Source organism: Apis cerana, linkage group LG2 (genome assembly GCF_029169275.1).
Source record: "Apis cerana isolate GH-2021 linkage group LG2, AcerK_1.0, whole genome shotgun sequence".
In the NCBI taxonomy this organism is placed as follows: Eukaryota; Metazoa; Arthropoda; class Insecta; order Hymenoptera; family Apidae; genus Apis; species Apis cerana.
In genome coordinates, this window is record NC_083853.1 from 5,167,676 (window position 1) to 5,180,270 (window position 12,595).

At 36.3% G+C, this 12,595-nt stretch overlaps 1 protein-coding gene across 4 annotated transcripts in view; it reads left to right on the forward strand.

The window, feature by feature from the left end:
- LOC107997758 (lachesin) overlaps positions 1 to 12,595 on the forward strand; it is a 307,455-nt gene that overhangs the window by 284,958 nt on the left and 9,902 nt on the right. For 2 of the 4 annotated variants that reach the window (XM_062071865.1, XM_062071864.1), the window contains one exon: positions 10,413 to 10,511. The exons of the other annotated variants lie outside the window; for them this stretch is intronic. In XM_062071865.1, coding sequence (XP_061927849.1) covers positions 10,413 to 10,511 — 99 coding nt within the window. The remainder of the gene's footprint in view (positions 1 to 10,412; positions 10,512 to 12,595) is intronic. 4 annotated transcript variants of the gene reach the window in all.

Sequence of the window (12,595 nt, forward strand, 5' to 3'; positions counted from 1 at the left end):
AAAAATTACGCGCGTACCATGCAATTCAACATAATTTTAATTAAACAAAATACACATGTGTTTTTTATCCGACTAAATATTTCTAATATCATCCGTCCGTAGATCAACATCTAAAAAAAAAAAGAAAAAAAAAAGAATTAGATTAAAGAAATTAAAATTTAAATAACAAAGGAAAAATAATTCTCATTCCCAAAATGTCAAAGGGATTATTTTTCCAATTAAAAGAGGAGATTAATAAAATGGCTAAATGAAACGAGATTGAATTAAAATTTAATTAATCATCAAATAATGCATCTGGACAATAATACAACTCGTGAAATTCTTCCTTTTGTTTCGTCCAATCGACCATAAATTTGTCAGTGAAAAAATTAGGTAAATACACAATAAGAGGTTTCGATCGAATCGAATCACGAAATTCCACGATCCGCGAAATGATTTATCCGGGATTGTTATGATCGACACAGAAAATAGGGGAATAATTAAGCATTGTTCGTACAGGAACCGAGTAACCGATTGGTCGTATGTTTCATCTATTATATTGGACACGTATTAACCAACAGATCGTTGGATAATAACGAAATTATACACCGCCGCATTAATTACTCTCCCATAACTGTTTATCGGCAGGACGATTGTTTAATCGAATGATTTGGCAAATGAAAACTTAATCAGATTTTCACGGTCTACCTATAACAGTATGTATATTCACTTTTTATGCTCTTCTATGAATTTAGAAGATATTTAGAAAGATATTGTTTTGTTTCAATCATACAAATCTACTCGTATAATTCACGTAAATATTATACCGCGTTGAAACAACATTGAAGAGAATAATATTATTTTAATTAAAGGCGAACGATATTTCTAACTAAAATTGTTAACTAGGGCGTACAATTTACTTCCAACAAAGAGGAGCGTATTTTTTTTCAAAATAAAACACATTTGTTTATTAACCCATTAAAAATTATTTTTCTCGTTAAAATTAGTAAAAACGAAATTAAACGAAATACCGTTTTCACATTTGCATCAAAATCATCATCCCCTAAATTAAAAAATCTTCACGTGCAAAAAATAAAAATTCCAAAGAATCATAATAGAAATTCTAGTCGATAAAAATATTCTTTCGCTCCTTTTTTTTTTTTCCTTTTCCATTCTATTCATCCCTCCATTTCCTTTTCATTTTCGATGGCAATTCAAACGCAACGCGAGCGCAACATGTATCACCCGATAATACCACGTCAGACTAAAGTTGCAATGGCAGATGTAGCCGGCTATGGTTTCGGTATCGTGACATCTTCCAGACCACACACGACCCTAAGGTGTCCCTTAATTCCCCCGGGAACCGTTGTTCGCCTGTAATTCTGCGGGAGAACGTACAGAGATTGGCTTAGTCGCATGCTTGCATATAGATAAAGCGACTGCTATCCTATCGCTAAGCTCGCACATACGATGGGGTTGGTGGGAAGCCGAGAGGGTACGTGGCTGAAATGCCTCGAATGCATCAACGACATCAACACCGGGCCTGATTAAATCTCCGGTGAGGAAATGATCGTTGCGGCGACGCTTTGCGCACCTCCATCCGAATCATAATAGGCGGCGACATTACAGGTGATCAGCCGATTTTAATTCGACCACGTGTTACATCCAGGATACACGGCTAATGGGGAGGAAATTGCTTTTGTTCGAAAGGAATGGAATGGATCGCGTATAATTTGGCCCATTACGGTTCGTCTCGATTGATAGATGGCCGATCATGTGTGATGAAAGTTGTTTCGAATGCTATATTAACCTTATCCAAAATTGTTATTTCGATCCTTGTGCACTAGTTGCTCTTTGTAAGACGTACAATTTGCGTTTGATTATTTTTTGAAAGTTTCCTCTTTCGATCTGAAAGAAAAAAATTGAAAACTATCGTTAGACGATGGATTTTGAATTTGACTATTTAAATCTGAACATTTTTGAATGAAAAATATAATAAATAAATAATTTCATTCGAAACTTAACATTACAAATGGAACTTGTCAATTATAATACGTTCTTAAATAACACATTATATATAAATAATTAGAATCGCAATTCGATATACCTGAAATGAAAATCTTCCTCGTACATCTTCATATTTTATCATAATTTCCAAGATTGAAGAATCTTTCAACCCATCCCAAATAGAGAAATATTTCGATCCTGGGAGAAAAAACGATTGAAACGCAACGGAATGGGGACGTCGTAAATTACGAACGAGGGGGGAGGGCACGTGAAATTTTGGCTTAGAAACTGCTGTGCCCCGTTGACAACCTAATTCCATCGATGCTCTCTGTTATCTTCGATTGCCTGGATTTCGAGAATGGTAGATATCTAGATTGACTTAACCGCGCGTGTACGCACTGTCAACATGTTCTACATACTATTGTGCGTGTATGTGCGTACAGGTCGGCTTAATATTCGCTAAATGGGGTTGGGGGGTTGAACTGGGTCAATTCTGCCACGAAGTCGATCATGGGGGAACGTTGCAAAATCACGTGTCCGAAATACGACGTGGAAATTACTCCTGCAGGCATTACGATGTTTGCATCCGCATATATATGTACGTGTAACAACATTTCGTGTTCCGTCAGCAGTAATTCACCGTGACGTGTTTTATATCTGGATAGGAGGAAATAGTGCTTACACGTGGAGGAGGAGGAGGAAGGGGGAGGATAATCTCTAGAAAAATCGCATATAAATGATAATACGAGGAATTTTCGCTATAAAATTTGTCCTCCCTGTTGTGGATATCGAAATTTTTTGGGAACAAGTTACACGGTTGATATTAATGGTGTATTTAGAAATTGCGATGGACGTTGAAATTTTTTACAGATAAATTACGGTTGGTTGGTTGGTATTACTCTTTGGCCATTGTACAGATTTGTATACACATGTGGAAATTGGTGATTCTGGTGAACATCGAAATTTTTAGAAATAAATTATTACGCGGTTGATATTAGCATATGAATGGTGAATGATAATTTTAGTAGCGAGAATTTTTCATTTACATTTATATTAAAAAATTACTCGTGAGAAAACGAAATTTTATTTCTATTGGCTATCGTTTAGGATTTATAGTATTGCGACTCTTCCTCCGCGGATAATAATAATCATAAAAGTAACTAAATATTTATCGAACTAATACACGTTTATTTTTTTAATTTTTTTATACCTCAGTTTATCAGACTGTCGCATGGTGAAATGATCAATTTCACAAACGCGTGGAATTTTTCGAAATTTAGTGGTTAAACGTGTCGTTAAATGTATCCTGCATCAATTTGAATGCTGGAAGCTGGCCAAATGCTGGCCAATCGGTTTTTGTCAATCGTTTTATAATAAAATGGCAGATCGTGTATTAAAGCGAGCCATGGATCAACGACGCATTCACGTATTTTTCCTATATGAATTTAAACTTGGCCGTAGTGCAGTAAAAGCTGAACATTTATATAAATACATATTAAATATTCTATTTCGTTTCATTCGCAATTTTTTTTATATCAAAATTTTAGTTTAATAAAAATCACGAAATACGAGGAAAAATATAAAGTCGCGCGAGATATTAAAATATAAACGAATTACGAAAATTTATTAAAATTAATAAATTATCGAACATTGTGAATTAATCGAAATATCATTTAATCGAATGTGAATTGTAAATAGTTTCGAATGTGAAAAATATATATTAACAATAAAAAAAAAAGAATGTACCTATTGTCGACACGGCACGTGCTATTGCGTGGAAAGTGGTTTAATATTCGGTGAATGGAGAGGTGGAATACGAGTGAAATACGAGGTTCATGACATGCCTAAATTCGACAACGATTCACGACATGAATCATGCACGCGAGGCATGCGACGTATGAATTAGAGTTAAATACTTTGAGGATTCTTCCATTTGATTTCGAGCTTCACGCAACCCATCCAATAATTGAAGAATGGACGATGTAAATTAATTTGCACGGCAATTGATTCAACAATTTAATAATATGAATTATTCCCATGTTTATTTTCATGTAACTTCGTCTTTCATCTTCAAACATTCGTACGAATCTTATTACCTTATTTAAATCTAACCTTTCGCTTTATATTCTCAAACTTTTTAATAACCACATAATCGTAGTTAGAAATTAAACGATAATTTAAAATTAATCTTTCTCCTTACACGACGATTGGCATCCAACTACTCTTATTTATCGATTATGGGGTATTAAGCATCGACTTGGGCAATCAATTGTCTACGCACGCCTTCGGCGTCATGGCTTAATATTCGGAGAACTCGGTGAACTGGTGGCAGCCCCTAAATGATATGTTTATGTCGCGGTTAACACATCCCTGTTCGAGGAGGGCGCGATGCGTGGGCGCGATGCTCACTCGACTGCCATAAATATTAGCGGGAACGCCGTTTCTAATTTGCAATCTTGGAAATTCGTTGCATTTCAAATTTCACGCGTACCACTGACGAACGAGCTGCTTTGCAAGGCAGAATAAATGGAAATGAAAGTGTAAAGCTGCCCGCTAATGATCCTGGAAAATGTGCGCCCTCGAAACTCTCGTTTCTGGTTACGTTCCTGCATTGAATTTCTCGAATCGTTTCGCCAATTTGTCTCTTCTTTCTCCTTTTACTTTTTCTTCTTCTTATCCCACTCTTCTCTTTTTTCTTTCTTTCTGGTATCGATTCGGGAATCGAGTTTCCATCGAGGTGCCCCCGAGCGATATACAGGATCTTGCTTCGAAAGTTGTTGCGCTTTTGGGCAAACTGGGCAAGGATTATTCTTTCCATTAGGGGAGAAAGTTTATAGGGGAGTAGTCTTTTTGTTTGCATTCGAGGGAAGAATGGAAAGTTTAATTGGTTTGGAAAGGATCAAGGATGGATCATTGAAAATTTTGTTATAATAACATGATTCGTGTGATAAATATTTGTGGAATATTTGTGGAGAAATTTTTGTTCGATCTTCGAAATTTTGATAACAACAGGAATGCGAGAATTTTTTCTTTTTTTTTTTTATTGAAATTTTTGTAGAAGAATTTTTGTTAGGAGGAGGGAATATTGGTGGACGTCGGAAATTGGATTTCTGTTTAGCTTTGCTAAACTAGTTTGATCAGGAATGAAGGTATGGAATTCTTGGGGGATTAATCTTTCTTCGTAATGGCCTTCTTGGCAGAAGGAGAACAATAAGATTAGCATAAAATCGTTAAAGGAAGTGTCTTGTAGGTTTAGATACATGGAGTGTTGGAAACGGATATTTAGTAATTTGAATAAAATTTTATCCAATTGAAGATTTTGTAATTGATAATAGATTTCAATCTAAATAAAAATAAGAATAAAAAATATCTTAAGTGATCAATTCGTAACGAATTTCAATATTTCGAATCAAGTTCAACCTATACTTTTACTCAATATTATCCCGTTTCTCTTTAACTCTTTAATTTTAAAATTAATTTCAAACATTAACAAAGAAAATTGGCATTATATTTCTAATTAAAAAAAATGGAGAATTTCATAACTGAAATTGCATTTTAATTATTGGAGCTTTTTCAAACTTTTTAAACAACTAATAAAATAATAATAATAAATAATACGAATTGAACAAATTATATATACTTATTTATAAAGAATAATAAAATAAAATAACGTTGACCAAGTCCCTTTTAAAAATGATTAAAATCAATAATATTCACACTCGTAATTCTTTCCAATAAAATGACCGCAAAATGCACACAGCCATGATTATAATTCTCCACGAAGTTTCAACGATCTACATCCATTTTTGTCACCCCTAATGACCAGCATACGTTAGTCACTTGAACACGTTTTCATTGTTGGCCCATTACATAAACGTTACGCCACCTTATAGAACAGATACACTGCCTAACAATCCTTGAATATAGAACAAGTTATAGTGCTCTTGCTACCCCTTCCTTTCCACATTCGACTTTGCTATACAGATTGTTTCCTGTTTCGAAATTTAACACAATACAACAAGAAGAGAAAGAGACAAAGAGAGAGAGAGAGAGAGAGAGAGAGAGAGAGAGAGAGAGAGAGAGAGAGAAAGAGCTTATTGAAATTCTGGTTGGTACGTTCTCCACGTTCATTGATAAACTTCACACGGTGCTGCATTTTGCATCGTTAAACAGTGGATACAGTTTAAATAACAAGTTTTGAATTTAAAAAAACAGAAAAATGCTTTTTATAAAATTTAAGTTCAGCGAAAAAAAAATATATGATCGAAAAGAGACTTTTACTTCTTTTTTTTTTTTTTTATTAAAATAAATAAGTTGTCATCAAATATTATTAGTTTTATTTTTATTACGAAATAGTGTCTTACGTTCGTTAAAAACTTGCTAATTTTAATTGTTGATTCTTCGTGTTTCGTATTTCATACTAAAGAACGATTTCCCTCAAAATTAAAAAGTTTTTTTTAATTAAACACGATTGGGCCGAGGAAACTCCGAACGCGTACACGAAGTTAATACAAACTAAATAATCGTCTGAAAAACTGGGGGAAAAAAACATTTAATTATCGGTAAACGCGAAAGAAAAATCACGAATATAGACAATCTCAAATATGAAAAACTTCCGCCTTGTATAATTTTTATCAAGCAAAATTTCGAGTAGAATAAAACATTATATGCAATCTTTCTATTATCAAAATAATGATAACAGTAAATGAAAAGAACAAAGATTTCTTAAATTCTCAATCTAGAAATGAGCACATCATTACATTTTCATTATCTATAAATGTATATACACAAGTTTAACGAAATGACTCGTCAATTAAATAATTTATCTCAAAAAACTGAAATAAATATCCCATTAATAATCAACACCTGTCTTCAAAAACTATGGACGACAAACAATCCCTCGTGGGGTGTACACCGTGTATATCCATGGTACGCCACACGATATACTGTCACCGCTAATGTTTGGTCGAGATTTGCATATGTCTGTCTGGCCTATCCATTCCTCCATGCGCCTCCGCGTGTCTCACCTTGTTGTTCCTTGACGTGTATACGACCGGTTAAGTCCAATCCCCTCCCCCTCCTGATTCCCTCTATATCGGGACCGTTATTATACACGCAGCCGACGAACAAGTGACGCACGCGTGTGTACCACAATGATCGCCCATTACCTCGAAATAGGGTATTGTGCCAAGAGCCTGTTCCCTCCATCATCAAATTCCTTCGGATCCAACTTATAAAATCTTGATATTCTCTACAAAAGAAGAAAAAAAAAAGTATCAACGTAATCACGCGTCCAAGAATCCATTAGTTTATATAAAAGATGAGAAACAAGTAAAATCTATTCTATTTCATCTTACCATTGTCTTTCGTAATTTAATAATATTTGAATTAATGATATAAAAAGAAAAACGTATCAATCTAAAAGATATTTTAACTTGAAATTTGTATATAAAAAATAAGAAACACGAAGTCTGTTCTGTTCATCTTATCCTTGTTAAAATATTTCCTTAACTAATGATTCTTGGGCATAAGTAGCTATCGACTGCAACAGAAAATATATTAATTAAAAAAAAATCATTTACTAACTCGCAAACTTTCTGTCATAAAAATTATAAACGACGGGCAATCTTAATGGTTCTCGTGCGAGTATGCTCTCTCGTTTTGCCGAGAGAGCGCCGAAATCAAAGGGTTAAGTACCTCTCCTTGTCGCTGATAGGGTTTATCGATATTGTTCCGACGATTTCGAGAGGGATGCAAGTTTCGCAGCTGCGCTTCCGGCTTCCGTGGAATTAAGGCGCGGCGATCGGCTCATCAGAATCGGAGCAGGAAGGAAGCTTCTTTTGACAAAGGGGCGGGGGTGGGATGAAGATGGTTCGAGGATAGCCTGGAGGGGTTTGGAGCTCGTTTGTGCGGAGGTTCGAGAGCGATGGGTGGTTAGTTGCGATTGTCGGGCAGAGTTTCGCGAGTACAGGAGGATATTTTAGGTTTTGAATGTTTGGAATCGTTGCACCGAGGGTTTGGACTAGTTAGCGCATTGTCTGCGATCACGTTCGTTGGATGAGCAGTGGGGAGATATGTGTATGGGGAGTAGGAAGAATCGACGCTGATGAAGAATTTGAACGTGTGCTCTATACTTTCGGGTACAATAGAATGGATATATGATACGTTTCAGAAAGGAGAAGAAAGTTAGGGAGAGGAGAGAGGGACTTTATACGTAGATATATATCCGTTTCCATTCTTATTTATTTACTATCGGCGGCACGTTAAATTCCGGAACGTAAATCTTGAAACACGAAAATAGATAACACTGATCGTCGAAAAAAGCCATAACATTCTAATCCGATATGATTAACAGACTTGTTTATATACTATTATATTCCAAGAAATAGACCTATTATTTCCAAAACAAATGTTATGTTTATGTTATATCGTCATATTTAATTACCATATACGAATCTTCTATTTATTTTTCCTCTATTTATTTGTACCAGAGGAATAATAATCAGAGATACATATTCTCTTAATTTAAATGAAAATTTCTCTCCGATCAAATCATTTACCATCCAACATCGTTTCTCGTTAAAGGAAAAAAGAAAAGAATGGCGTAACCAAGATGAAAAATACGAGAGAGAAAGAAAAATTTTCGCTCACCTTTCGAACCCAACGAAAAAAATCTCTCTAACCCTATGGCTAGAAACTAATCAAACCAATACCAAAATTCCGATCCTAAACAGAAGAGTAGCGGCTCACGTACGACAAGAACGTGATCAACCGTGGACAGGATTTTTTTCCACGCAGCCGAGCCCGCCGGAACCAGTCGAAACCAAAATCGGTAACGAGAAACGCAGAGATCCGTGAACGGATTCTGTTGACGCGAGTGTGGTGGGTTGCGAGCCACGTGATGCCCGTCAATGAGAGCCTTCCTGCTGGAAATTCGGTTCCTCTTGGCGCGCCAGGTTGATGTATGCAAATGGAACCAACGTTGTAACTACAAAATTTCTAGTCGCCACTGGTCGCGTGGTTTCACCAGACCATGAGAATTATATCAACGAAAAAGCCAATTCTCTCTCTCTCTCTCTCTCTCGTTCTGCGCTACTTGTCCATCTCTCTCTTCGTCACTTCCTCTTGGAGAGCGTGGCGAACGTGTGCTAGTTTCGTTACTTGATTTGATCCGGCAGACTGAGCCGTGACAAACGCAGTATGGGACAGGTCCAGAACGGATAAGGGAATTGTGTTTAGTCGTAGTTTGCATACTAGTTACCGCGTTTGCCGCCCACTTTACGCGTAACAGGCCCGTAAACATCTTCAGCAACGAGGGACCACTCGAAAGTACGAGAAAGTACCTTTTGTCCGCGTCTCCTTTGCCGTTTCCACTTTCTTCAACCCCCTCCCGTCCTTTCCTCGCCCCTCAACTATTGTTTCAACTCCCCCTCCCCCTCGTGATGGCCATGCGCATTGAACGAAGGGTGGACAGGAAGCTGGATGGATTTAGATCGTGACCTCGGGGAATTATGTTTGGACGAATATCGATTATTTTTTTATTCGAGTTCGGTCGGATGCTGGAGATTGATGAGATTTGAATTTTTTTTTAATTTAATTTTTTCTATTTTTTTAATTTAGTTTTTTTAATTAAACGTGCAACAATGCGTGCCACGATTCGCGCATAAACTTATCCTTTAAATTGTTGAACAGCGAGGGGAGGAGATAAGAGAAAAATGATTTTCTTTGTACAATTGCTTCCCCGTGTATAAATAACACCGAGAGGGGAATTATCTTATTATAATTTAAAAATTAAGATAATGTGGATATATTAATTATCTCATTATTCTTCAGAAAAGTAGAGAACAAACTTCATCTTAACAATTACACTCCTTATAATACTCTACAACGGTCAAATTGTAAATCAACGAAACATGAACGAGTATCGATAAAAAGTAGAAAAAGAAATTTTCAACCTATATTCAAATCAGCGAAATATTTTTCCCATTCTATCAGATCTTTCGGTTCACCAAACGCATCCAAGCGTAATTCGATTTCAACGATGGATAACAATTTAACGTTTCACGTTTCATCACGTTCTCGATTCGCAACGATCTCGAGCGTGCAACCAAAAAAAAATATTTCCCCCCTTCATCTTTATCATTCCCGTTTCGTCAAATAACGCGTTTCTCCCCGGGCGGGGAAGAAAAAAAATTGCGAAACTCTCAAAAACGAGGGTAAAAAAAAAAAAAAAAAAAAGAAAAACAGATGAAAACGGCTCGTTGAAACATTTTAAGACATTTGCATTTAATTTGACGGACCCGTCATATTTTCATTTAAAACAGACACCGACCTCACTCGCGCTTCAGCCGTATAATTTCCTCCTCGTTTTTTTCATTGTGTGTCAAAGCCTCCATTTAGAGACGGCCGGATATTTTTGCTTTCAGGTAATAAATTCCAACGGAACCTGAACGAGATCGGCAAGTCCGAGCAAAAATCGAGCGACCCAGATAGGAAAAGAAAGTACGATTGGACCCCGCACAACGGTAAGCTCTGTTGCTAAACCGTGAGCTAATTTAAAACGAGAGAATGGGCTGACAGGCGTAGGCTTTCACGTACCTCTCCCTCCCGCTTCCTTGTTTCCTGTGCGCCTCCTCTGGAAGAATCATCGATGGTGGATGATTGACATCGCGGCTTCCTGCGAGCAGAACGTTGCGTTTGCAGAATGATAAGTAGCACATCGTGATGCATTGCTTCTTATTATTCGGTGGAAATGAGGAAATGAACGATGAGATGTGTGTGGTTGTGGGTGTAAACGATATCATTAAGAAGAGACGTTTATTGATGTGGCTGGAATGTAGTTTGTTGAATGTTCTTTGGGATATTTATATATATATATAAATTTAGATGATATATTTTATTTATTACTTGAGTTGATTAAAAGTCGACAGAATGTTGAAATGAAAGTTGAAAATCTTATTTGAGAAATTATTTTCTAATTATTTCTTTTATAGTTTAAAGTATAGTATATATTTTATAAGTAAATAATAGAAAATGAAGACAACAAATGATAAAATTATTCGCATATAAGAAGAACAAGATTTCATTTTGGAACAGGAAATAGATAGAAGAACACGAAACAAAGAATATATTTCGATTTGTTGTTGGTCGAAAGAGAAATAGCTTTTGGGGATAGAAATTTCATTCCATCTTAGAGGAGTTTCTTTATATTTTTGTAGTGAGATATGAAATATCTAACAAATGAGATAATAAATATTTAAAATTTATAAATCTATCCATTTTTTCGAATTTATTAATTATCGACAGATTCTACAATCATAACTTTCTATTATTAAATGTGTGCTTTCATTGATCGAGATTTTCGATTAATTTTATTGTGAAATTGTTCGTACATTATACTTGAATTTCATGATAAAGCGTTACGAAAATTTTGTTAGAAATTGAGTCCTAGATTATATTCCAAAGTTGGATTAAGTTCTCGTGAAGCAGAACGTGAATGAAATTTTTTTGTGTTATACAAGTTTGCATAGTTTTATTTTTTTATGAGAAAGTCACTTTTTAAACTTGGATTTTGATTGTACTGGAATACATTTTTCAGAATAATGTACAGAATAGTAGATTAATTCTAAATTTTCATAAACACATTTTCTAAAATCTTGCTCAAAATATTAAAACTCAAGCTTGATACTCTCAACACGAGGTAAAAATATTCCAACGAAACTTCCATACCCACAATAATTACACGGTGAAAAAGAAAAAGAAAAAAGCAAGTCCCCAATCTCCCTCCAATTTCTCACCCTAACAAAGAATCGTTCCATTAAAGGTATTCAATGCCCAATCAACGTTTACCCAGGCAGACGTCTTCAACGTCTACCAAAGAAATTGTCGACTTTCCCCGATACAACCAAGAATACCCAACAATAGAAACCTCGATAACAGTAACGAACAGTGTCTCGCAGATCTGAAATTCCTTCTTGGCTGCTCATTAACGGACAGTATCGTCGTCTCGCGTTTCCCAGTCAGAAAAATTAATAATAAACCTCGAACACCGATATCGGCCCTTGCTTCCCCTCCCCATCTGAGACGAAAGGGGGGAAAAAAAAGAAAATCGAAAGTCTGATAGAACCAGGGAACCCATTGAAATCTACGTTGAATAGGGACGAGAATGGGAAATGAGAGCAAGACGAGGGAAACAAAACCATCCGCGGCTCGAGGTTGCGGTTTTATCCGGCTATTTCGCGGCTCCGCGCCGGCATTTAAATGACACAGGTCTCGGCCACGAGAGGTGCCACCACGGGTCCAGGTTTAACCCTGGGGGAGGAATTCATCCTGGGCCTGCGGCGTTATTGAAATATCTTCTTCCCACGCCGACGATCTTCTCGATCCAGCCACGATCTGGATTCAGAGAGAGACCCCTTCTTCCACCATCGATACACCCGGCGGTGGTTTCTTTTTTAAAAGGAATTTGCATAATGGGAAAGTGTGAAAATCCGTTTTCCTCCGCGGGCTTCGATCTCGATAGCCCTCGTGGAAGTAGGTAATTTCGCTCGAAAGAAGGACGAATGGAAAAAAAAGAGAGAGGGAAGGAATGGAGGAGGAAAGAGGGTTG